The following is a 26,594-nucleotide window of genomic DNA, read 5'->3' on the forward strand; positions in this document are numbered from 1 at the left end:
GAAAGTAGGTGGGATGATGTGCAGGGTGGATCAGGTCAGACACTCAGAGCTGGGTTATTGGTTATCACGTGCAGTACTCTCAGTTCCTGTTCCTCTGGAATCCTTCCCCACACGTCATTCCTGGCACTTGGGCAGATGCTGCAGGCAAACCCCATGCCTTTTATAAGGAATCATCCAATCCATTTAGCAAATCCATGGCAAAATCAGGTCAGCAGCCCTCAGTTCTCACCTGGAGCCCACGCGACCTCAGAACCCACCGACACCCATCTGAGATGTGACTCAGTTTGACTCCCAAGGCAAGGCCCTACAGAACCCTCCCTCTGAGCCCTCTAAAGGCCCCTCCAAAGCCCCCCCGATGCCAGGCCCTGCTCACCCTCGATGAGCTGGGACAGTTGGGTGCCCCCCACGCTCTCGGTGACGTCGCTCTTGCGCGAAACCTTCCGGTAGCGGATTTTGTAGCCGGTGATTTGCCCGCTGTGGGTCCCTGCGGGAGGGGGCTGCCACTGCAGCAGGATGCTCTGGGGAAGGCAGCACAGGAAGGTATTGGGAAAGAAGTTTTTAGGAAAGGCTTCTAAAAAAAGTCTCCACTCTCAATGACCAAGTGTTTAATTCTCTCTTCTGAAGTGCCCAGGACACTGCAAACGTGTGTTGGTGTGTGCACGCACTGTAAACAACAGTCAGTCAGCAGCAATTCAAGCTCTCTTCCTTCAGGCTTTTGTGCCTGATTAAACCCCTTTCATCAGGAGCCTTTGGTGCCCTGTCACTGTCTTACTGCATCCCATGTCCAGCCCTCCACTGGATTGCAGCTCCCACCACTTCAAGCCCCACGCTCAGATATTCTCCTGCTGGGCAGCTCACACACAAAGAGCTCAAAAGCAGCATGGGAGAAAAAAGACCCATAGCAGCCCTGAGATGTGGTCAACCTAAGACCCACCAGCCTTTATTTACCCATTACCAACAGGAGATTTGCCACATCTTACCTTGGAATTCCGTACCTCCAGCGTCAGATTCTGTGGTGGAGCGCTGGGGACTAGAAACATTAAAGGAATTACAATTCCAAAATTTTCAAATATGGTATTTCCATACCCAACCACTCTCTGCTCTCATTCATTATGCAAGTAAGTACAAACCCTTCTGGTTTAAGACACTTTATAAAGGACCAAATCCTCCCAGAGGTACTTTCTGACACACAGTGACTGGCTGAGGAGGGTTCTGTGTTTTCATCACAAAGAACTCTTTATTCAAGTCCTTACTTATCACAGCTATCTAAATAAAAAATGTTTTGTATTTAAAGGTTTATCTCATAAACTCTCAGAGATGAGATCTCATTCAGTACTTTCCCAAAGCAAATCTTTAATTAACACACTGCTTGATTTGGGGAACCCACATTTAGAATTCTGGCCATGGTTTTTGTTATCATGATTTTCTGTAACAGGAAAAGCTCAGTTACCACGTCCCTGTGACACTGAGGAGGGGAAGGACACGATATAAAGCCAAACTTTCCTTGCTGGTTGTTTGATGCAGTTGGTGCCTGTGTTCAGAACAACCTTAAAGTCATGGGTTGCACAAAGAGATGTGAACAATTACTGCACATATTGCCAACTTGGTGAGAGACAATCAGCAGGACACCAGAAAGGACCTGTGCATGTAAATGTAATCATAAAAATGCATCTCAACACATGCACGGTGCAGTTTGTCACAGAATGGTTTGGGTTGGAAAGGACCTCAAAGCTCATCCTGTTCCATTCCCTGCCAGGATGGGACACCTTCCACTAGCTCAGGTTGCCTCATCCAACCTGGCCTCGGACACTTCCAGGGATGGGGCAGCCACAGCTTCTCTGGTCAACCTGTACCAGGGCCTCCCCACCCTCACAGGGAAGGATTCCCTCCCAACATCTCTTGTCAAACACTTCCATAGGAAAAGCATTGCCTGGTGCTGCAGAGGACACAGAAACCAGGCAGGAGCACCAGGACACGCTCAGGGCTCAGAGACTGGGAGAGAAATGCCTTGGCCGGGCTGTGATGCAGAGATTACATTTCCAGTTGTAATCCCTGATCAGGAATTCCATGAGAAGCAAAGCAATCCTCACGAGTAGCACATAAACCTTGGTTTGAATGGTAATACCTGCAGAGCCACCCCTGCAACAAGGCACCAGAACAGATTAGGAGCAAAGACCTACATCAAAATGCAGATGTTGTTAAATCACAGCTAAAGGAAGCTTAGGGAGAAAATCCCTGCAGGGAACAAGAGATTGCTCATGGACACTGCAATAAGAAAACACAGGAAAAAAATGCACATCATTTCCTCAAAGATTCGGGAGCTTGCAGGGGCAGAGCAGTGTGGTTAAGTAGCAGGTTATGAGATTGGAAGAAGTAAGATGACATCCTTCAGAGAGCTTTAGAAAATAAATATCTGCAGGTTAAATGTGAAAACAAGATTTAGAAGAAAGAACTTCAGGAAAATGTCAAAATGACATTATAACTAATAATGAATTCTTCAAACAAAGGAGTTGGAAGCCCTTTAGAGAAATCATAGTTAGCAAATGGTCACGGTAGGAGAGAAAAAGACAAAGATAAGGCCACACAACTCTCTTTACATTTGTAGTGTGGGAAAGGAGAGGCTTCCATGACATCCTTACATGGGACTCCCAGGGTCTCTCCAACTGAAATGTCAATATAAGGGATTCTGGAAGAGTTGGACGTGAGGAACAGCAGCATCTTGCCAGGGTGAGGTGCAATCCATCCAGGGTTTCTCAAGGAACTTGGGAATTAAACAGCTGCATGACTTATGTAACCTCTCCCAAGCTACCTTGATACTGGGAGATGGTCAGTGTGATGCCAGTACCACAGTGGGATCCACTCAAACTCCCAGGAGTGTCAGAAACCTCTGTGAGGCAAATAAACTGAAGCAACAATAAAGCATGAAATTTAGAGAGAGTAGGAGTAATAGGAGGAATAATAGTATGTATTTCTCACTTCTCCAAGGGAAATCCCACATCATAAACCTCCTGGAGCTCTTGAGGAATGAGGCAATGAGGGGATGGCACAGAAGTGCTCACCAGAGAGAACAGCTGCCTAAAATAAGGGCAGAAGCAGGTTGGAAGGGACGTGGTGGGAGGTGAGCTGTGGAGCTCCCGTGCCATGATCTGATGGTGAAGAACTGCAGAAGGACCTTGGGATGTTCCCACCTCAGGGCTCAGAAGCAGCCAAAGTCAGTCAAATGCAAGTAATGCCTCACTTGTATGTTTGATACCATTACAGTCCTCCCTACCTCCATACTTAAAAGTACACAGGAGAAAAAAAACCCTGGAAAAAGGCTCGGAAAAGGGCACTGAAGGTGGAAACAGCTTCCACAAGAGAAGTGGGTAACCATTCCTGTGACTTGGGAATCTGGAAAACGAGTGAAATGAGGGAGAACACGGCAAAGGTCCACAGAGGGAGGAGGGGGACAGAGGGGGCTGTGGACACTGGTTATTCCCCCTACTCAGGCAACAAGTAACACTAACACAGAGCAGGGACAGAACAGACAAGAAGTGGGGATTGTTCAGAGGAAATTTATCCATAGAATCTTTGTCCACTTGATGTTGTGGATAAAAGCTGGTGTGGGTTAAAGAAGATGCTGAAAGGGTTTTACGGAGGAGAAACTGAATTAGCAGAACACAGAAATCACCAAAGAGACAAGAAGTGCCCCAGAAACAAGCTCAGGCCCGGGAGAATTTGGGACAATATGCCTCTCTGCTCCTCTGTTCTACTTCTGGTCATTCCTGAAGAGATGACTCCAGGCTCCACTTACTTTCCATCTGGTTGTTCTCATATACAAATAAACTTCTCTATAAAAAATATGGGCTAACATTAACTCTGATCACTCTACAGTTGCTTGTGTATCTCTGCTGGCTCACAGTACCTCTTGATTTGCCTTATAAAAAATCCTGGCACCAGGTCCTGCTTTCACCACTATATGCAACAGATTCAATAATACCTGTGCTGGAGTGCAAACAAAGACAGGCAACATTTCCCCACAGGAAAACAATTAAAATGAAAACACTCCAAAACCAGAAGTCTGCTGATATATAAAAATGTTGGAGAACCTAAAAAATAATTTGGAGCTGTTGCATAAATTTATTTGTTTTTCTGTCTGCTCTCAGTACTTCATAGACCCAGCAGTCCATGAAATAAACTGTGGATGCTGGAATGAAGAACACCATTGTTCCATAATCCCCATCCCAGATACTTTTGCAGGTGCAGCAATTTTCCTTCACCCAGTCTGAAAGGCCTCTGGGGAATTCTGACCAAGAACAGCCACACGCAACGACAACACTACTAATAAAACAGGGCAACAACGAGCAAAACCCATAAAAGTCTGGTTAAAAATTCACTGAAAGGAAATTGCCGGATAATTCCTGCAAAACCAACATGGAATAAGGAGCTTTACCATCCGAGAGGGTGCGGACGACGACGTCGTGGGTGGAGACGCCGGGGCCGTGCTTGTTGTAGGCGACCACCCGGAAGCTGTACTCGGTGAACTTCTTCAGCCCAGTGACCGTGTGGGACAGCCCTGCCACGTCCACGTCCTGCCCAGAGCAAACAGACACCCAGTCAAGCCCCTACAACCACCACCAGTGTCCGAAGAATTCCCGTGAAACACACGGGAACCCTCGGAGCAGCGCCTGCGGATCAAACCCACACTTATAAACCCCCAGGACTTGTGAAGGTGCCAACCGTGAGTTTACAAGGGAGAATTCTCCCTGTTCTGTTTAAATCCTGGACACTGGCTCCATACATGGAAAGGGATCTGGAAACTTGACCATTAGCAAAAAATTAGGACTATAACTGGAATAGTGGGATGCAGAAGCAGAAAAGGCACCAGGTCTATTTTAAACTGATGCAAAAAAATATTTAAAGGCTAAGGAAAATGTATTCTACCCTTTGCTTTTTAAAGCTGGAATCATACTGATATGCAACGGGATGGGAAGGGGGCTGTGATGAGGATTAATCCTCACTATTCTCAGGTGGCAGCCTAAACTTCTATGGAACACATCGGATGCTTCGGGGGAACCATCAGAAAATTTAATCCATTAGATGCTCAGCAGCATCAAAATATCAATCACTGGATCCAAGACCTCAAGAAGTACAAACAGCTGAGATTAAGGATCATGCTAAACCCAATAGTTTACCTAATTTACTAAAAACCAGCCTATAAAAGTGTGCAAGCATCTTCTCTGTCATCTGGACCAGAACTGCTAAATGATGACACAGCTGTAATTTGCCTTCTCTTCCTGAGGTATGATGGAAATCCCCAAAAACTACTTGTTGCTGATGAACCCACCAAAATAAGGCATCACACACACAAAAAAATTAATTCCAAGACATACACATTTCACACTGTAATTTTAAATTTAAACATTTCCGTGTTTGAGTCTGTCAGAAAACCAAACCCTTCCCACTGTGTTTCTAGGAGTTCAAGGTACACCCATCACACAGGCTGCTAGGGGTGGTGTATCTGTACCTGCTCGGTGTCCTGCCCCTTCTCCATGTAGTAGAGTTTGTAGTTCTGGATGTCCCCGTTGCCCGAGAGCGGCGTCTCCCACGTGACGGTGACGGAGGTGGGGGAGCCGGAATATGCACGGATGTTGGGAGCCGGGCCGGGCAGCTGGACTGGAACACAAGAGTGGAACTCTGCTAGTTCTAGAGCCTGGTCAGGGATGGTTATTGCAGTGACAACCCCACTGTTCATCACCCTGAGGAAGAGGTGGGTGTTTTTCCCATCTCAGCACTACCCATGGATTCACCCGTGGAAAGGTGGGACCAAATGTCTGAAGGAGATCCTGCTCCCTGGGTCACAGTCCTTTTGCCTGGAATGACCCTAATAAGTGAAAGACTTGACATTTGCCTAAAGCTTTCCCTTCTTCCTTTTTCAGCCACAGAATATTCTGAGTTGGAAGGGACCCACGAGGATCATCGAGTACAACTCTTAAGTGAATGGCCCATACAGGACCACGACCTTGGTGTCATCAGCACCATGTTCCAACCAACTGAGCTAAGTTAATGACAGTTTAAAAGTATTACTTTTATAACAGTTTAGAGAATTTAACAAGGAATGCCTCATCAGTTCCTCTTGATCGTGGCAATAAATCCAACAAACCCACCAGCCTGGAAAATCTTTGGAAACTATGGTCTGCAAGGGCAACTTTTAAGAGTATCAACTTCTTCTGGGAAAGGCCATGAATGGGGAAAACAAAAAAATTAAATCAAAATCAATCCCAAAGTGAGGAAAACTCCAACCATTCCAGCTCACCCTCGGGCTGCGTTGCCACCTTGAGCGGAGCCGAGCTCTCCCCGGGGCCGTGCCTGTTCTGAGCCACGACTCGGAACACGTAAACTGTCTCTGGCATCAGGTTTTGGATCATCACTTGTGTCTCTCCAGGACGACTCGTATTTTCAACGCGTTCCCTTTAGGAAGCAGAAGGTTTAGGCAGAGAGACAACCACTGATTAGTAAGAGGGGTTTGGAGGGGGAAGGAAGGAGTCGCCGTGTCCCGTTCGAGCGTATCCCCCGTGTCAGTGACGTGCTGGTTTACACTGTGCTCTCTGCACAACACAACAGGAACGTGCCAAAACTGCTGCTGACACTGCTTCGAATTTTGCAAACTTCTCTGTGCAAAAAAAACAAACGCAGTGAAGGAACAGAATAAATTACACTCGACAGCACCAAACCCTCAGCAGTTCTCTGCTATTCCCAAAACAGCAAGTGATAATTCACGGTGACAGTTTATCCTGCAACTCTGAAGCCAAAAGAAAAGCTATTTAAGCAGCACAGTCTGGTGAGATTTGGGGCACTTCTGTTAATATCATGGGGCTGTTTTTTGTGTGTTCTTCAAAGGAGCTGTTTTAACGTGTTCTTGTTCCTCCAAACTTCACTGGGTTCCTCCCTGGTGTCTGGATTTGTTCAGGACACCCAGGGCATGGCCGTGGCACCCACGCTGGATCCATACAAGGACTGGAGGCAATAGGAGGCAACCTCTCCTTCAGTGTGACCTGTGAGTGCCTCACACTTGTGCTGTGCACATGGGAGTGGCCCCTACTGAACCTAAGTGGATACTCCAACCTCCAGCAGCAGCAGGGAGGCAGATCCAGGCTACCAGCGCCCTGTTGATCTGAGAGCACCCACGAAAATAATGCACTTTGCATGGGAAGGGGCATCTCTGTCAGGCCAACACTTTGCAGGCTGGAAGCCATAATCCAGTCAGGAGAACACATGTTGTGTATGGAGGCAAGTGGAAGGGTCATTGCTTGGCCTTCAGTGACCCTCCACCGACCCCCCGGGCTCCCGGAGCCCAACACTTCCCCCTGCGGAAGCACCATCTCACCCGAATGTAGCCCAGGAAACTCCATCAGTTCTTATCAGGATGGAGGGGGAGATTAGAGCATTAATCATTAACTAATGACAGCCTTTATTTCCAAGACAGGTTGCTGGCACCTGAACTCGTTGGAGCTGCGTTTCAACAGCGGCTCCACACGTCCATCCTTCCCTGGAAAGGAGCTCCTGCTCCCTGAGAATGTGAACAGCAGTGCTACAAAAGGAGAAATCAGAAACTTCCCATTGAGAAAATCAGGGGGAAGGTGCCTGCTGGGAATTCAATCCTTCCCCTTTGGCCTGCCAGGCTCTGTTTGGCTCTGCAGTGACAATGACTCTCGTCCCATTGTCACCTCCCATTAAAGCATTTCTGATGCAGAAACCTGGGAAGAATCATTCCAGCGTCTCTCCTTCCCACCTCCCAGCCGTCCTGCTTCAGTTTCTATCATGGAAATATGATGCCAAAATCCCCATTTTAAATTTATTTCTTCTTACATCAACCGGTGTGGTTGATTTAGCGTAACTTGGCTGAAAACATTTTGAAATCCCTGTTGATTTCTGCATTATTACATTGCATCTACAGAGAGGGAAACAATGCACTCACTGTAACTAAACATCTATTTACACTCATTTTCTAGAATGTTCCCCTCCATGAAGCTGAGTTAGAATGGCTCTGCATCAACAGCTGAATTTATTTCAGATTTTTATTCATTTTCATCACTAATTTTTCCACTTCTAGTAAAACGTTTTCCTGAAAGCACCTTCCCTGATGGAGTTTCCTTTAAGACGAGTCGTAGCTACAAGGATGGGATCTGAAAGCCCAGACTAAGTGCCAACGGATCCACAGCTGTGGAATGACATCCAGCTCCCACTGACATGCAAAATATTGCATTTTCTGCCTCAAGGGTAAGTGCACTCCCTGATTTTGTCCGGGGGAAAAAAGATAATCAGCAAACCAAGGTTATTGTTTAAAATTAGAAGGAAAAAAAAAAATCAGAATTATTTTACTAGAAAGACAACATTTACCAAAAATAGACACGTCAAAGTACTGCAATTTTCAGTAATAACTAGAAATGTGCCTTCACAACATTATGGTAAAAATATGGTGATATTAATCTAATTAAGTGCTGCATGAATCTCTCCTTTATGCCCTTTCCTGGGGAGCCTGGAGCACCTTTTCCAAGTGCTGCTGTACCTGATGGGATAACAGGTACAGGGAGATGGGCTCCATGAGTAACTGCATTACCCCTGTTCTATGAGTCCAGTTTAATCCCAACTAAAGAGCTCTGTAAACTCCAGTTAAGGTTTACAGCAGCTATCAAGCACCTCAGGGGAGAGCCATCAGTTCAACCCCCAAACACGGGTTTGTCTGGAAATGCCAAGTTTAAAGTTGCACTTCCTCATAAAAAACAACGCTCAGGGAATTATTAAAAAGAGGATATTGCCTGTGCCAGCCCTGTCAGCTGTGGAGCCTGGCAGGGAGCTCCAGAGATGTTCTGACAGTGTGATTACACACAATTAAACCCCATTTTCTGCCTTTGAAGCACACTACGGTGAACCGTGAATTTCACAGTATTTGAGTATCTCACACGTGTAATTTACCCTCTTGTACCAGCAACGTGCTGCTTATTTCTTTTATTTTTGTCCAAATCTTGAAGTCTGGAGTTCTTCTGCCCGAATGCTTGGCTAAAGTTTCACAGAATTCAACCTCCCTGCAGCACATTTCAATTTTCACACCCTTTCCAGGGTGGAATAAATCCCTAACATGAGGATGAAATAACTCTGTAACTGTGTAAGTTTACTTGGGGTCCTCCAGAGGTGTGACAGTAAAGCCATGAGACACCACTCCACTCCCACATCACTGCCTCAGCAGGAGTCTCTCTGATGTCACCAAGCCAAGGTGGGACAAGGCACCGGCTGGTGACATTTGTGCAGCCAGAGAAGCAGAAACATGTCACCTCCACAGCCATTTCCACACTCTGAAATGCTCCTCTTGGAATCATGGAAGGGTCTGGGTTGGAAGGGACCTGAAAGCTCATCTTGTTTCCACCCCTGCCATGGGCAGGGACACCTTCCACTAGCCCAGGTTGCTCCAATCTGGCCTTGAACAACTTGGATAATCCCAAAGTAAGGAAGTAGTAAAAAACCAACAACTGGGAGGCAAAGAAAATGTTACTAATTGCCTCAATTAATTGCCATGAGCCTGGACTAGATGTCTATCCACAGAATTAAGGAAGAGCAAAAATTCCCCACTAGCAGCAGTGTGTTTTCCATTCTCTTCCAATGACTTTGTTAACTTTGAGTCCCATGCTCTCCTCAGTAAGGAGACAGATAACTTTCCCTTGGGTAATAAATCTGATAAGCTAATTTGCAATTAATTAAGCACTGCTCCAAATGATTGTTAGCTCCAGCTTCCTCCAACTTATCACAACAATTGAACAATCCAACTTATCTCAACACTTTGAACCTGTAAAGCTGAGCAGTAGATCCCGTCAGGAAGGGAAAGGGGTAGATCGATATTATCCACTGGGATAATATGTCAAAAGCTTATGACTGGGAGTAATTAATCTAATTTCTTTTTACAGGGATTATTAGGAGGGAATCAACATTTAACCAACACCTTCGATGGCATTCAGCCAACACCTACCACACGTCTGTCCCTGGGATCAGAGTGAATTCACGTGCCTGTTGCTCCCACCAGCACGTGGCTTCTGGAGGATGTTCCTGTGCCCGCTGAGGTGGCACTGACAGCAGTGCCAGTGCTCCTGACGAGCTGTGACAGCCTCTGCTGCTCTCACCTTCTAACAGGCTGCTAAAAGCAGGTAGCAACTGTTTGCAGTCAATCAACCCGTGCCTGTAAAAATTCCTACGTGCAGCAACAAAGCCAGTAAAACTCAGGGTGCAGGAGGGAGGGGAACACAACCCCTCCCATCGCAGGTTGGACACGTCGGGTTACAACATTTCCAAGCAAAACCAGAGTGAAGAAGAGTCTTTACCTGTTGATCCCTTCCTTGGTGTAGAAGATGGAGTAGGTGAGGTTGTCCCCCTGAGGGTCTGACACTGGTGGCCTCCAGGTGAGCCTGATGAAGCGGGTGGACACGAGGGTGGCCACGACATCCCGCGGGGCCGAGGGCAGGGGTCCTGCTGTGGCTGGTGCTAGATGGTCATTAGTGGCACTGGTCAGTGAAGTGGGAGGCAATGTTGGGATGGCAACATCTTGTCATGTGCAAACATTGGGGAACATGAAGGGCAAACATCACCACGGTTTAAAAAAAAAAGAGAACAGGGGAAAAAAAAACACAAAGAAATAAACAAAACCACGATGGGAAACAAAAGAAAATGAACACACAAAAAAGGCCATTAAACTGAAGGCTGACATGCAGGCAGAGGTAACTACTGACCACTAATGGGGTATTACAGGACATCACTTGGAGCAAGCAGACCAAATCTCCATTGTAATGAAGTGGCAGAGGGGAGGGAAGGGTGAAACTGGGGATAAAATCCGACCTCAGGAGAGGACATACCAGCAGCAAACAATACTGTCATTGCTTTGTAAACCACATGTGATACCACACCCTTAACAGCAAAAACCCAACTCGTATTAATTATTCAAACATACACCCAGTCCCAGTTTTGAACATTAGCTCATTAACATGCAGGATTCATTTATACTCTTCTCAATCATAAAAAAATGACAGACTGACACACCAAATTGCTTTAAGTGCAAACTCATTCAGGTTGTGCAATTAAACCCTGCAGTCATTTCATCTGTAGCTGCTTTCTGGAGTGGGTGGGTTCTGCCCCTGCCCAGAGCAGTGACAATCCCAGGGCACTGCACCCACAGCCTTTCACCAAGGGTGCTGCTTTCCTGCCACCAGCACTCCCATAACACCTCTTCCATCCTTTACAGCAACACTAACAACATAAACAGCTCTGGCTACGGATTATTCCCACCATCTCCAAACTTCTCAGCCTAAATCACGTCGTGTTCCTGTGCTGCTACTCCAAGCCAGGATAAATCCCAGGGATTACTGCATTAAAAGGTTGGGAGTTGACAGCACAAGCTGCACTGTACCAAGAGCTGCTCTCCAAATCCTATTAAAGCAATCCATCCAGTAAATCTAACACTGATACTCTGAGCAGCTGGACCCCAATTACCACCAAGTATTACAAGCAGCACAATTAGTAACAAAACCCCAAAGCTCAGGATACCCTGAGTTTTTATGGATTTTTAACTATTTATCAAGCTTAAGCCACCTGATGACTTTTTCCACACGGGAATCCACGCTGCCAAATACATCTATTCACTTATTAATTATGGGAACTAACTAAAATGGCTCTGGTTTTCCAGCAGAGCTGTTGCTGAGAGCTGCAGCATCTCCACCAGAACATGTGGACTTGTGTCTTGATACACAAGGAGAAAACCTCACAAACAACCTGACTAAAGGAGAAAACATTGTCTGAACGACCCAACCTTCAGGCAGACACACTCACGAGTCTTCCATCAACAAAAACCTGATTTTAAACTGTCAAAAACCCCTTGTCAAACCAAGCATCAGCTCACACGTAGGTCTGGAATTGGCAGGACTCTCATTTTTCCTCTTCTATTTCTTAGGCAACTCCTGACAACAACCTAAGAACAAACCCTTGGTTTTTATCAGATTTGCACCACACAACCACAGTCCACAGGCAGAGCTCAGACAGAGCCCAGAGCCAGGAACACACAGATTTTGGTATTTAAAATCCGGATCGCACAGAGACACACTCAAGGGTATCTTCTTAATTATCCTTCCCACACTCTAATAGCTAAAGATCCCAATTAAGTATTCTCCAGCAGCCCCTCCCGATCAATAGACACCATTAATTTCACATTCATTGCAAAATCTATTTTTATCTAAAACCCCCTATTTTTATGTTCCATAATTAGATTTCCTGCAGAAATGCACCACATTTAGCTCTTCTGGACTTGGACAGAGCCCCATTCCCCCAGGGTTCCCCTTGCTGGTGCAGATCACTCAGTAGAGCCCTGAGTGAAGGCCAGGGGATCTTCCAACAACCATCCCTGCTCCTGAACAACAGTTCCAGTGCCAATCCAGGACCACAGATGTGGTCCTGGTTACATCAACCAAGCTCCTCCTGTGTTTAAGTCCCAGCCCATGTTAATATTCCCTTGGACTGGAGACCTCCTCCCTGCCCCAGCCTTCACTCCTTGCACACTTTCCACAGAGGAACAAGGAACTCTGCAGAACCCTCCTGGTGCCCATTGTTTTCCACATTGTCCTTCTTGACTGACTTCCACTTCACTTCAAATTCCAAATTCCTGTTCACTTTATACTTCAATTGACTACATTTCCCCTGCAGACAGCTTTAATTTCCCACCCTTCTATTAACTAATTACATTCATAATATAATTTAAACCCATGAAAGAGTTTGAGGAATAATCTGTAGGGAAGCTGTTCTGTTATAAAACAAACTCGTGTTTTCCAGCTGCACCAGCCAAACACCCTCTGAAGCACCATCTCCTGATCCATCCTGGCAGGATCTTTGATGCCTTCACACATTTGTTACCAATACTTCACATACAAAGCCCCTCTGCTTTTAATAAGAAAGATACTCCAGCACAACAAATTCCTTAAGGCACCACTGCAGTTGCTCATTTTGACTCCAGAAGGCTGCAGGAGATGCATTTCTACTGTAGGAACTTAAAAAGAACAAATCCCAGAGAACACCACCAGACAGTTCCTCAGGACAGCTGTGGCTTTTCAGAGCTTGACATGCCAACCACGTCATCTCCTGCCTCACATTCAGACTTTGTTTTCTCTTACCTATCTTGGCAATATTGTCAGGTGATCTGCTTCAAATTACACGTTTTTCATGCAAAATGTGCATCTTACCCATCTTTAAAAATCGTTCCATTTGGTTACAGTGGAGTATTTTTTAAATTCATCTGCTGATCTAAAAGCCATCCCACACACTCGTGTATTTGTCTTCCCCTATAATGAAATGGATCCATCTTTTACTTAAGTGAGGCACACACAGTGCTGAAGAACCTGCAGGCATCGAGATGATGAGTCTGGGAGAGCTGCCAAGATCTCCCAGATCAACAGACACCCAGATTTACCCTCGTGCAAGGCTCGAACTCAGCAACGCTCCTTCCGACACCGTTACAGGGAGAACAGTCACGGACCACAAAAACCTGACAGCTGAGAAAGAAACTGCGAACCAAACACAGCACAAAGGACCTGCAAACCCACCTGGAGGGGGGCAGTGACAGGGGGAACTCCCCCAAACACTGCAGGTAAATACCAGCTTGGCGGCAGTTTGGTGCTGGCTGATAATTCTGGGACTTAGTCGGAAGACTGGGTTGTTTCCTTGCTTTTTTCCCTGCTCTTGCTCAGAATGCCTGGAGTGCCGTCACTAACTGATTTGTACCCAGCCATGTGAGCAGAGTGCTCGGCAGTGCAGAGCTGTGTTAATGAGTAATTACACACAATTAGCTGTAACGCCAATAAGGAGCAGCTTTATTACCCTGAGCTTCCCAGCTCGGTGGAACACGGAATGTGCAACACAAGTCTCCTCTTTCTAATGGATCTTTCAGCACTTTTTAAAAAGTAACTCTGGAATATTCTTTGCAGAACTACTCCTACGCAGTTTCACATGAATCTTATTTTTAAAAACAGCATGTTCAGCAAGTGACATGTGGTTTGCACAGGAATTTATCTCTTGCTGTGCAGTAACTGGGACCAGAAGGATGTCAGAACTCCTGAAACTACAGGTAGTGGAGTTCCACTGCTGCATCCCCCCACTGCAGGGCAGAGTAACTCCCACTGCAGGGCAGAGCAATTCCCACTGCAGGGCAGAGCAATCCGCCCCAGAGGGGGCAGAAAAATGGGAATGAGAATTTTTTAACACCATACTTCCAGCCAAGACAAGCCCAGCAGGAATCCCAGGGATCCAAGGTAAGAGAACATTCCAATTGCTAATCCTCAAGTCCCCTCTGCCAAGCTGCTCTTTCCAGGGCTCCTTCTGAGCAGACATCAGCTATTGCAACTATTTTATCAAAGGATTTTGCAGGGTGTGCAAATACCCACAAGGATTTGGACTCAAATAAATGAGATTAGAGCAGGCCAAAGTTGTGGGTTTGATCCCCGTAAGGGCCATTCACTTATGAGCTGGACTCGATGATCCTTGTAGGTCCCTTCCAACTCAGAATATTCTGTGATTCTGAAATAAATACCATCAATAACTTCTCTAATTGGATCCCTCATTGGCAAAGGCATGAAGTTTTAAGGTCACCAGCCTGGGCTGGTGACGTGGAAGAGGCAAAGGTGTTGACCAGCTGGATGCACTGGTGTGGTCCTGGCTTTTCATCTTACAGGAAAAGTGTCCCCCCGGTGCTCCCAGTGTAGTTCACCACGGTGGGATAACAAACAGCTGGAGTGTGCCTGGGGTGTTTCTCCATCATTATCACCTCAGGATGCTGATGGGATCTCTGTCCAATGTGCCACACCTGAAGACTGCTCACTGGAATGCCCCACTTTTTAGTTAATTATTAGAAATATTTTCCATGTTGTCCAGCCCCTCCGGTTTAGATTTCCTGTTTCCTGTGGTACGTTATTGGCACAGTCAGGGCTTCCTCCTGTTTGGCAATAACATCCCAATTATGCCCCTGGCCACACCACACAAAGGAACAGGGATGTTATCTGTCATCTGCCCCGGCAGTGCTGCCCTTATCTGAGTGACCCGGGACAGTCCAGCTCCCCTGGGACCTCCCAGGGCACTGCTACCACCCACCTCGGGAAGGGGGTATTGGAATGCAGGAACTGGGATGCACAAACACTTGGAGAACTGGTTAGTGACCATATTTAGGCTATTCTTGGCCATATTCAAGTGTTTGCAAAGCCCTGGTTGCAGCCCCTGTCCAAGGAGAGCATCAGGGATTTGGGAACTGTGGCTGAGGCAGCAGGAGAGGCACCAGAGGGTGATCCAGGTGTTCTGGGAGCCCAGCACCCACATCAGAGAATTCCAGAATATGCTGAGTTGGAAAGGACCCACAAGGATCCTGGAGTCCAACCCTCAGCCCTGCACAGGCCCATCCCCAAGCAGCTCTTACCCTGAACACCCGACAGGGACCTGAGAGCACCTCCCAGTCCAGTTCCATTCCAAAGGCAGCAAGATCCAAGACCATCTGAGCAATGCAGGAGCAGGAATGGGTGGGAAGTCTCTCCTGATGGCAATGAACACTCTGTAGCTGCACCCTCTGAGGATGCAGATGATGCAGCAGAGGCAAACCTGGCCAAGGGCAATGAGCTGCTGAGGAACCTGGGGCATCAGTTAACACACACAACTGCAGGAGGAAAGAAAGTCCTCTTTGGAAGGACTTCAGAGTGGATTTTAGAGCTTTTAAATGTGAACAAATCTTTGATTTCAGCAACAAAGACCTACCACAACTAAAACCAGCAAATTACTATATTGCCAAAAAAACCCTGTTAGAAAACACATGAGCTAGGATATTCAAATCTCAACATCTTTAATATTTCAGCTGTATTCCATAAGAAAAATAATACCTCAGAGACACCAATATGCTTAATTTTGACTTGGGGTGTTCATATAAACCTGGTTACTCAATAAATAATATTTTTCCCATAATTCACTATTGATTCCAGAAAGGTAATCTAGACTTTCAAACTCTTTCTTTTCCCTAATGCACTTGCTCCTATGTATGGATCAGTCCTCCCCCTCAGGAACAGAAGGATTCAACTTGGATCAGAATTAAGGAGCACTGGGCTGCAATGTAATATAACATTATAAAATAACAAAATTAGTAACTCCACACTATACACCTTCAAAACTTTGCTTCCTCTCTTGTTTTCCCCCTGTGTTTTTACCTGCATCAAATTGTAGTCCTTCTTCAAATGCCAAATTCACAACTTTCCAACAGAAGGGACATCACCTTGTCATTCCCAGCTGTTCCCTGTGGGATACCATGTTCAAAGAAAACCAAGTCACCTGGCCCTAGTAAGTTCTCACAGGACAAATGGCCACAGTGCTGAAGTTGATATCAATACAATCAATAGATCAGTTCTAATAATGGAATTAATTCCTTCCCTTGGAAAAGCTAATTAAAAGAAGTCTATCAGACTCCTGTTCTTCCACTAAGAGGTGCTTTCAGGCAAAACTGAAACAGTGACTAAACAGTCATGGCAAGGAGAGTGTACTAAAGTGACTTCTCCTGTATAGAATGAACACATTTCCTGAATCCCCTGGAGTTCATAATGACAAGTACCCTGTTTACCTGTAAGACACAGATCTACATCTGCTTGACATAACCCCCCCCCCAAATTTAGTGTTTTGTAAACACAATTATGCTTCATGAAATAATTTAAACTGGAGAACTTCGTGTGGGTTTTTGCTACGTAAGGAAACATGTCAGAACGAGAAACACGAGAACGCCTGGACCAACACCTCCAGGGAAGCACAGCTGGGCATGGAGCCATGTCCCTGGCACTGCTTGGGGGATTCAACCTGCAGGAACACGGAGCTGACCCACAGCACTGCTCAGTGTGTAACCCTGGTGTAACCCAGGGGCTCAGAAATCAAGCCCAGATCTGCTGGTTTGTACTGCAGGGGTTTGGACATCACCGGCTGGGACCCACTGAAAATCCACCTAACCCTGACCCCTGTGCACAGAACCATGGAATCCCAGAGTGGTTTGGCTTGGAGGGACCTTAAAGCTCATCCAGTTCCACCCCCCATCATGAGCAAGGACACCTTCCACTAGCCCAGGTTGCTCCAAGCCCCATCCAACCCATCCATCCTTGGACACTTCCAAGGATGAGGGGATGAGGCAGCCAGAGCTTCTCTGGCCATACTAGGTCAGGCCCTCACCATCCTCACAGCCAAGAATTTCTTCCCAATATCCCATCTAACCCTGCCCTCTGGCAGTAGGAAGACATTTCCCCTTGGCCTGTCCCTACTTTTCAAGGAGGGACATCATTATCCTCCTCTTTTTTGTGCTATCGAACTTTTTGCTGCTATTCCATCCTGAATAAACTAACTCCTCTTCCACAGAAACATTTCAGCTCGCTCAAGGAAGAAGCTTGAGGACAAGAACCCAACACAGCACTTGGAATCAATTTTGTCCCTCACAGACTTAGAAACCCAAACACAATCCCCCACCCAGAGGAATGGACCCTCCCCCAAACAACATCCCTCATATTCCTCATAAAACAAATCAGAGATGTTTGCTTATTTATTTCCCTATTCTGACACGTTCTGCCCGAAGCAGGCAGGCAAAATGCCTTTTTTTAATTTTTAATTGCCTTAGATTAATTTACATCACCACTGGGAATGAGAGCTGTTATTTACTCTTCACTCAGTGCACACTATTGCAAAAAATCCACCAAAAATACATAACAAGCGAATGTTTAACTAATACTCAGTGATTATGATTTTTAAGCATTTATTTGGTTCCATTTTCTGAAGTAAATGGCCACTGCTGGGCACTGAACAAATTGGGATATATAAATATAGTGATAAACACGTCCCGGCCGTGAGCCCGTGTTTGAAAGGAAGTCATAAAACCCCTCCTGATAACGAGCCCTCCTCCCGCTCTCATTTCACCATGAAATGCTTTGGTGGAGAGGAAGCAATTTGATTTTTTCCTGTCTCATAAAACAACCATTAAAGAGGTGTGATGGGCCTTGCTGACGCATTCCAGGGAGCCTCTCCCTCCCACCTGCCCAGGAACCCCCTGGCTCTGACCACATCCGGGAGGATGGACAGGAAAAAAAGCCCTGCATGGATTTTGGTCACAAGACTCAGGTTATAAAAAAAGAAGGAAATAAGCCAAACACACCTCTACCTGTCCCCCAGGAGTTCAAAACTCACTGCTTTGAACTGGATTTTGTTATCGGAAAGGAATTCCAACCATAACAACACGTTGTAAAACCAGGGATATAATCTTCAAATTCAGTGGTGAATATTCAATTTTTTAAGAATTCAATTTTTTTTTTTAACAACTGCTCCTTGAGAAAGGAGAGTCAAAACCTCAAAACAAAACATACCTATAGAACTATAAAACTGCCTGGAAATGCACCCAAGGAACCCTGCCCAGGGTATCCTCTTACTGTAAATATTCATAAATTGAACTCGTATGCAGAATTAAGAAATCTCTTGAGAACAGCAGAGCCTGAAACAACCTGCTGTAATTTGACTTTAACAATAACAGGAAAGCAATGATTTTATTTCAAAAGCAAACGTGTTGTATTTGAGTAAAGCTCTTTATGGAGCAGTTATTAATAAAAACACCACGTGCTTTTGGACAGGGCTCGTTTTTGCACCAGTATATTTGAAGATTTTCCATATTTAAAGATTTCAAGATTCTGAAGTTTCCCTGGGCTTCTGCCAGTACCTCATCCTGTCACCTGGAGCAGGTCCCTTGCCTTCCCACATCTCCTTCCATGGGATCCACAGGGATGCTCAGTTTTCACTCTCTGTTTGCACACCCCAAGTAACGGGGCCATCAGGGCTGGAAATGCTACAAATATCCCCAATAATCCTCCAACCAGGCAGGCTTAGGACTGAACCACTGCTGTGCTGGCAGAGCAGGACCAGCACATCCCTGGAAGTGTCCAAGGCCACCCTGGATGGGGTTTGGAGCAACCTGGGATAGTGGAAGGTGTCCCTGCCATGGCAGGGGTGGGACTGGAAGGGCTTTGAGGTCCCTTCCAACCCAAACCATTCCGGGATTCCGTGACCATGACTCAACCAGGCAGGATGTATTTTCAAGGCAACAGGCTAAACTGAAATAAATGAACCCAGCAGACAACTCCTGCTGCTCGTGGATCGCTCTGACAACCCCTGATTTTAAACTGCAGTCCCTCATTTAAGTCACTGCAACGCTCCCTGGAGTTCCCTCGGGATCAGACACCCAGCTCCCTGGGTGGAGCCCCTGCAGGGCTGAGCCAGCAGCACACAGGGGGTTTTCTCCAAGAAATAACCTGGAGGTGGAAGGCGATTTCCCTCAGTTTGGAAGCTGCTGACACTTGAACAACTCAGCAGCACCAACTCTGGCAACCTGGAGGTGCAACAGATGAGGCTGAACAAGCTGTTTGTACGTCAGAATTGTCCTTATTTCTGCCAAGCTCTCTATCAGAACTACTTATTAACTACTCATTTACTAATCATTTAACTACTTTTTTCTTATATGAACTCTATTTTTCTTCCATTCAGGTTTATCTATCCACAATTATTGTTTTTTTAAGGGAGAGAAGGTTCCCCACAAACCCACCTTTCCTCTTCTGGTCTATAACCACACACAGGGTAACACTATTAGATGTGGTATTGGATTTTTTAATTCATTCCAACTGGATTTCTCTGCTAAAGGCCATATGTACCTCCTCCTTGCTCCCCATTTAGAGGCCACCTCAGACCCTCTGTTTTTACAGGAACTAGAGGAGGTGTCAGGATGTTTGGGAATTTATATAAATGACATAGAAGCCAATCTTACAAACTAACTTTTTTTTTTTAGTTTCTATTTTTAAAGCTGTAATGTGTTTTTTTGCTTCTCCATATTTCTAATTCTAACAGGAAGAGCAAACCCCATCAGAATCATTAAAATACAACTGCCTTCCCCAGCACAGAGGTTGGGAATTTGCCCTGCACATCCCAGTACATGGGAATTCGAGGTTATTCCCTGGATGTACATGATGGCATTTATAGCAAGAGATGCAACATTTTAGATGTGGATTACTGTGGTCATTGACCACTGTTCAAAACACCTGAACAACGAGATTTAAAAGCAGTTTATATGTAAATTGGTGATGAAGAAGAGCAGGAGAGAGGACAGGGACGTTCCAAGAGGGAATGTCCATCCCCTGTGACCCAGAGCTAGGTAGGACTTCCCTCCTTCTCCTGTATTTTCCTATAGTGCCTTCAGTGATGATCTGTCACCAGGAAAACCACACAAAATCCATTTGTCTTTTAAAGACTTTGGACCCATTAGTTTCTTTTTGGGGGAAGAAGGTGACAGGAGAGGGGAAACAACCAGGAAAAGCCCACACAGGCTCTTCCATCGCAGCGAGAACGGTGACATCCTGCAGCCAGTTCCAACACCAGACATACATTATTAAAAATGAGATTTCTTTGTTAGATTTATTCCATTTCCTTATGGTATAAACCCCATGAGCTTTTCCAGGTTATCTTGTCAAGGCTGCTGGGGAAATAAGTGACACCAGGATAGGCTTCTCCCAGCTTCACATATTGGAGTGTACGAGTCCTATTACACATGTGACCAAACTGTAAACCAATCCTCTCCCTCTTACTCCAAATGGCATTCAGCTGTCTCTGCTATTACTGTATAATTTAGCAACTTTGAAATATAAGCAACCAATTAAGGCCATATCCACACGTTTGTTCTCTCCGCTGGTGCGAGACTGACAAAATCTGATATTTTCCTTTTCCAACACGAGCCTGGGATCAATTACAAATTAAGGGTATTTCTGTCAATCTTCACAACCCTTGATATGAGGAATAAAGGCAGAGGAAATGCCTTGGGCAGGCGTGACAGATATCAAGCTACAGCTAATCCTGCCATTGCGCTCATCTAAAAACGAGAAAAGCACAAACCTCTAAAAGCAAACAGCCATCCAGATACACTAAAGCATCAAAACCCTGCAGCCAGTGCTCTTCCCCCTGATTATTTGCATTTTCCCCTATAACCAGATGCAGGCAGAGGAGCCATCAACCATCACTCAACAGCTGTAGCTGCTCCCACTGAACACACTCGTGTTTCCGGAGCGGCACCGCTTTGTTCCCAGTGAGCTCCCTCCTGACAATACACTGCCCAGCCAGGCTCCAGGAACACATGAAATAGGAGTGTAAGCATCACTGGAACTGGTGGATTTGCTCAGTGATATTGAGGTAAGTGTATCTGCTGATATTACCCTTTCTGGTGGTAAAGAGATTTTTACTGGAGTGAGGAACTCTCTCGGGAATTCAGGATTAGCCAGAAGAGACAAAACGGACTCAAAACCTTCCAGCCTCTTTCCCAGTCATTGCACAGCGTATACACATCCTACCTCCTTCCACCCACACAATGGGACAATAAATATGGAATAAATACAGGTGAAGGACAGAAAACACGGATTAATGTGTGTTGAATGTTTCTCATAACACCTGGAAGCCTTTTGCTCCTCCAGGTTCTTGCTCTGCCCTCACCCAACACTCCTTATGTATTATTCCTCTTCGCGACATGACACAGAATTTAAACCCAAGTACCTTTTAACCATTAATTCCCCTCATGAAAACCAAAATTACAGAGGTGACAGTCCAAGTGTTTCGAAGCTCAGCTGCATAAGTAGCATCACCACAACCCATATTTGTGCCAAGCAGACTTAAATTGAAGTCACGGCGCACACGATCCGGTGTGAATTCCATCAGGAGCTTTCAAATTTCTTTGCCAAGTCAACTGTAAATACAGTCATAAAACAAGAAATGAAAACTAATAAGCACAATCAAAGCCTCCTATAAATTCTGTTATGCCTTCCTGCAACTCACTGCACACTGGCAAACATTAATCTATTACTAATTTAATCTAAATTAGAGCAATTTATTCAAAGCTCATGCCAGCTTTAAACATGAATAGGCTACTGAGTGCATGATATGAGAACTGTTTAGTTTCTCGATTCATCAAGTTAAAATTCAGGAAGTTTGAGATCTAGGGTGGTTTAATCAGTTCAGCTTCTCAATAAGACTATATATAAGCAGGGCCCATAAAGAGGGAATAAATAAAGGTCATTTATTAAACAGGGATTGAGTCAAGAAATGCAACTTACTGAATTCAAATAGCTTCCAGGCCATTTTGAACAGACATGCCGCCATGAGAAACACAAATGCTGCCTTTCCCTGAGGAATAATAGCTAAGTAATGTAAATTAACATCAAAATTAAACCAGAAAAAAAACTCTTTCAGCACTAAAGAGGAGAACACACTGCTGTGTTTACAGAAAATTAGCAACCAAGTGTACACAACCAGCACAAAATATTCTCAGAGTTTGGCTTTGGGTTTGACTGTTTGAAGTCAGTTTGTGATTTCAGATGCTGTTTATGTTCCTGAAACACAACTCTACAAATGAGACTTCCAAGCTGTTCCTCCACCATCTGAGGCTGGTTTGATTCCCTAAGACTGGGACTGAGGCAGCGACTTGGGAATACTTTCCCGTCCTGTGGCACCAGCACTGCCACTGCTCCTCAAACACTCCATTTTCAGTGGGAGGGTCAGAATTTTACATTTGTTGCTCTTAAAGCTTTTCAGGGACAAACCTTTACGTGTGCTGAGTGAAAACCCACGTGGATATTGTGGGCATGTGACAGACAGTGCAGAGAGGGAACTCCCCTGCTCCTCTTGTCTCTTATGATGCCCCTCACGCTGCATTTTCCATTCTCCTAGTTTTGGATCTTCCCCCCCTGTGAGACCAGCTGGGTCTCTCAGAGTTCCCCAGTTTGCAGTCCAGCAGAGCTGGGTGCTCTTAGCACAGACCTGTTGCCACAGGATGGTGTGGGTTGGAAGAGACCTTAAACTTCCAGTCCCAAGCCAGGTCCGTCACCATCTCCCGCTCCCCCGAAATCCATGATCCCTTTCCTTTGAGTGCTTTTACCTCTCGACAGAAAACGTGAATTTTTGTCTGCAAGGCTTTGCAGCCTCACTATTCAGTTTTAGTCTACAAATCATTTCTTCCCTGGTGGACTCTAAGATTCATGAAAGCCACTCCTGAAAACCACAGGGACCTCTTTCCATTTTCCTTCCATTAAGACACATAAAATTGTACAAGACAGAAAGAACACAAAGACATTTCTGTCTGAGTGCAGAAACAGAAGAGTCTGCAGGAGGAACACCCAGAGTCCTTCTCTGTTATTCAATGAACTCTTTTTATCTTGCTCTGGCATTTCATCCACAACACCCTGCAGATTTGTCAAGTACTTCTATAGTCTCCAAGAACTCCATAGAATTCCATAGACTAAGAAGGTTTTTACTGGATTACCTTGACAACAACACTAAATGTCTTGATTCACAATATGTGACTCAAAGAAACACTAAAAAATCACCTCTGTCAGAAGTGGGAGCCCAAGAAGTTACATTTGATATCTGTGAAATCATCCAAAATGGGTCCTGAAATATCATGTGAAGTGTCAGCCTCAGGGCCTGACCCAGGCAAGGGTATCAGTTATATTTATGCAATTTTTTACATATGGCAAATACCCAAAAGTGTAACTGGGTTTTTCAAATCAGAGCACAAGCCTGACAGTGCCAACTTTCGGATTTCTTTCAGCAGAAGCCAAAATTCATCAAAAAGAACTTATCTCTGCCTCCTACAATGGAATAATGGAACTTATCACTATGGAAAACACAGAGTAATTCATATATCTTGACTTAAATAAGGCTTTTGACATCACATTTGACATCCAACTAGAGCTGGGAATCTTTTGTTGGCGTCAAGGTAGGGGAGCTGAAATTCCCTAGGTCCCATTCCCTATGTGTGGAATGGGACCCACGAATCTCCGAGTCTGTGTCAGCCTGAGGTGACCTCAAACAGTCCAGTGCCACTTGCAGGACAGAAATGACACATTTGCAGCACAATCTGAGCTGAAATGTGCTGGCTCCAGAACCCTCAGATCACATTTCTGATGTTCTCCACCACGCTGAGGGTCAGAGGAGCCCCCAGCCCAGCCCAGCCCAGCCCAGCCCTCCCCACCTCCTGTCAGTGCTCTGAGCCTCGGGACAGCTCACAGCCAAACCCTGGCAGAGAAATACCCACAGAAAATGAAATTATTCATGCAGCAACAGGCCTGGACAGAATTCAATTGCACAAAGAAAGCACCAATTTAGGTCAATAAATGATGTCTTTAAAACTCCCTCAGAATTAGGATTCACGTAATGTAACTCAGTGGAGGAATTAATACCATACAGAGCAACCGAAGTGGTGTCAGACTTTAATCAAATGTGGTTTGTAATGTCCAATTGCCACCAGCACCAGACATTAATGTGTCTCCTAAGGAGATCAGTAGGAAATGCACACCACAAAATTGTCCTGATTTGGCTGTCACATTAAAAATACAGACACAGAGACAAAGAGGGTCCATCCACACAGCTCAGACCCTCAGTGCTTCTGAAACACAGAGGTCTGGAGGATCTCAGGAGTTCATCTGAACCCCTTGCTTGAGCAGAGCCACCCTTGACCAGGTCTCTCAGGGCCTTGTCCAGTTGTGTCTCAAATATCTCCAAGGACAGAGATTTCCAACCTTCCCTGGGCAATCTTGGACCATCCTCACCGTGAAACCGCTTTTTCCTATGGGAAATTCCCTTTTTTTTGCAGTCTTCCACCTCTACCTGCTCTGTCCCTCCACCCCTGTCTGAGCAGGAAGACACTGTTTAGGATGAATCAAACTCATTTCTCTCAGAGTCACAGCACATCCCAGCACATGGTTCCCAAATTTTCTTTGTAGGTCTCCACTGGTTCCACTATGCCAATGTCTTCCTTGTTGGGAAGCTTAAAATTGTCCTAATGTGGCCTGGCCAGGGCCAAGAAGAGGAAAGAAATCACATCCCTTGAGCTCCTGCCCACCCCACCAAGTCCTTTTCTGCTGGTTTCCAGCCTCTCCCACCACCTGGAGTCCCTCAGGGCTCCACGTTTGTTGGTGCTGAACTGGGAAGTTCAGCCCAGCCCCACCTCCAGCCTGGCCCATCCCTCTCTGCCAGTGTACTGCTGCCCCCCCATTCCAGCAGGACCCACAGCCCTGCTCCAGGTGCTCCCCATCCCATCACTGGGGAAGACACGACACCTCCCAGTCCCAGGATCCAGCCCTGGGTGATGCCCCATGGCCTGGGCTGCTGCTCATCCTTCCCCCCACTCCCCATGGCACTGGGAGCTCTCCACACATCCCAAAATCCACCTGATCCAGTCTGTATGTGCCCAGTTCAGCTTCAGGGATACCACTGCAAAGAGTGCCAAAGGCAAAGTAAACAATCTCCACTGCTCTCCACCACAGGGCCAATCATTTCATCTTAGAAAGCCACGGGAATAGTTGGGCAAAATTTGCCCTTGGTAAATCCATGCTGGATTTTTCCCCACCATCTCTCTCATATGTGGCTTCCAGGGGGATTTGCTCCATAACCTTCTCTGTAAATGTTCCAGCTCCAGCTGAGCTTTGTCTTTCCCAGTTCTGGCCTGCACATCCAGGCAATATCCCTCATTTCTCTGCCTTTAGTTTCAAACTCTTTGTACTTTCTTTTTGTGTTTGAGCCCAGTTAGGAGTTCCTTCTTTATCCCTCCTGGTCTCCTGGACACACATGTTCCGACTCCTGCACTTTGGAGGAGACCATTCCTGTGCTTTGAGAAGACTGTCCTTCAGGAGCAAATGGTTTCCCTCTTGTCCATTCACACAGTCTCTCATGGGAACCTACCAAAAATATCCCTGAACAAGCCAAAACCTCCTGTCTGGAAGTTCCAGGCTGTAATTCTCAGTTCCACCTCCACTCACCAGCCAGACACAGGCAGCCTGCAACAAGGAAACTCCCAAAACTCCTTCCCCTGCTCCCACCCCAACACACAGCACAGTGAAAAACCCACACACAAACCAGGACCTGCAACCTGCAGTCGTGTTAAAGAAGCTTCACCTACTCCTTGCCCTCGATGGTCTCCAGCAGACACACACACACTTCCATTCCCTGATCCCTGTGGAAAAGCTCCAGGCTGGCTCATCACTCTCTCCAAGTTGAAAGTACACTGGAGTCAACCCTGGAGGGTGACCCTCTTCCTTGCTTCCCTGCCCCCTCCTTCCTAAAGAACCTTCATCCACCCCTTGGAGCTCTCCCGAGATGTCTCTGCGATCCCAAAGGCCTCACAGCATTGTAACTACTGAAAACCTTCTCATTCCCTGTCCTAGTTTCCCATGCTGGAATCACATGCAGGATACCCCTGCTTGGACAGAAGCCTTTGTTCATGAAAAAGTTAAGTTTAAAGAAATGGACAGTTCCACCACAAACAATCCCGACATGGTGTCCTACAGGACACCAGCAGCATATCCGATTCACTCCTTGAGATCTCACTCCTGTACAGACTCTCAAAACCTCACAATATACGGGAAAAAAACAACTTCTGCAGTATAAAAGTACAGAAACCCCACAACAAACCACACTTGAGAGTTCTGGAGGTGACACAGTGCATTCCAAATGATGTTTTG

The 26,594-nt window shown here is 45.9% G+C and overlaps 1 protein-coding gene across 11 annotated transcripts in view; it reads right to left on the reverse strand.

The window, feature by feature from the left end:
* The window catches only part of NEO1 (neogenin 1), a 167,535-nt gene that overhangs the window by 31,473 nt on the left and 109,468 nt on the right, over positions 1-26,594 (reverse strand). For 6 of the 11 annotated variants that reach the window (XM_051796378.1, XM_051796368.1, XM_051796373.1 and 3 more), the window contains exons 8-13: positions 10,350-10,569; positions 6,296-6,450; positions 5,507-5,655; positions 4,433-4,571; positions 981-1,030; positions 374-518 (exon numbers count right to left, since the gene is read on the reverse strand). In XM_051796378.1, the coding sequence (XP_051652338.1) occupies positions 374-518; positions 981-1,030; positions 4,433-4,571; positions 5,507-5,655; positions 6,296-6,450; positions 10,350-10,569 (858 nt within the window). The remainder of the gene's footprint in view (positions 1-373; positions 519-980; positions 1,031-4,432; positions 4,572-5,506; positions 5,656-6,295; positions 6,451-10,349; positions 10,570-26,594) is intronic. The other 5 variants (XM_051796379.1, XM_051796371.1, XM_051796377.1 and 2 more) reach the window with 1 other exon arrangement.

Source organism: Manacus candei, unplaced genomic scaffold (assembly GCF_025592945.1).
Source record: "Manacus candei isolate 608988 ecotype Guabito, Panama unplaced genomic scaffold, ASM2559294v1 h1tg000046l, whole genome shotgun sequence".
NCBI lineage: Eukaryota > Metazoa > Chordata > Aves > Passeriformes > Pipridae > Manacus > Manacus candei.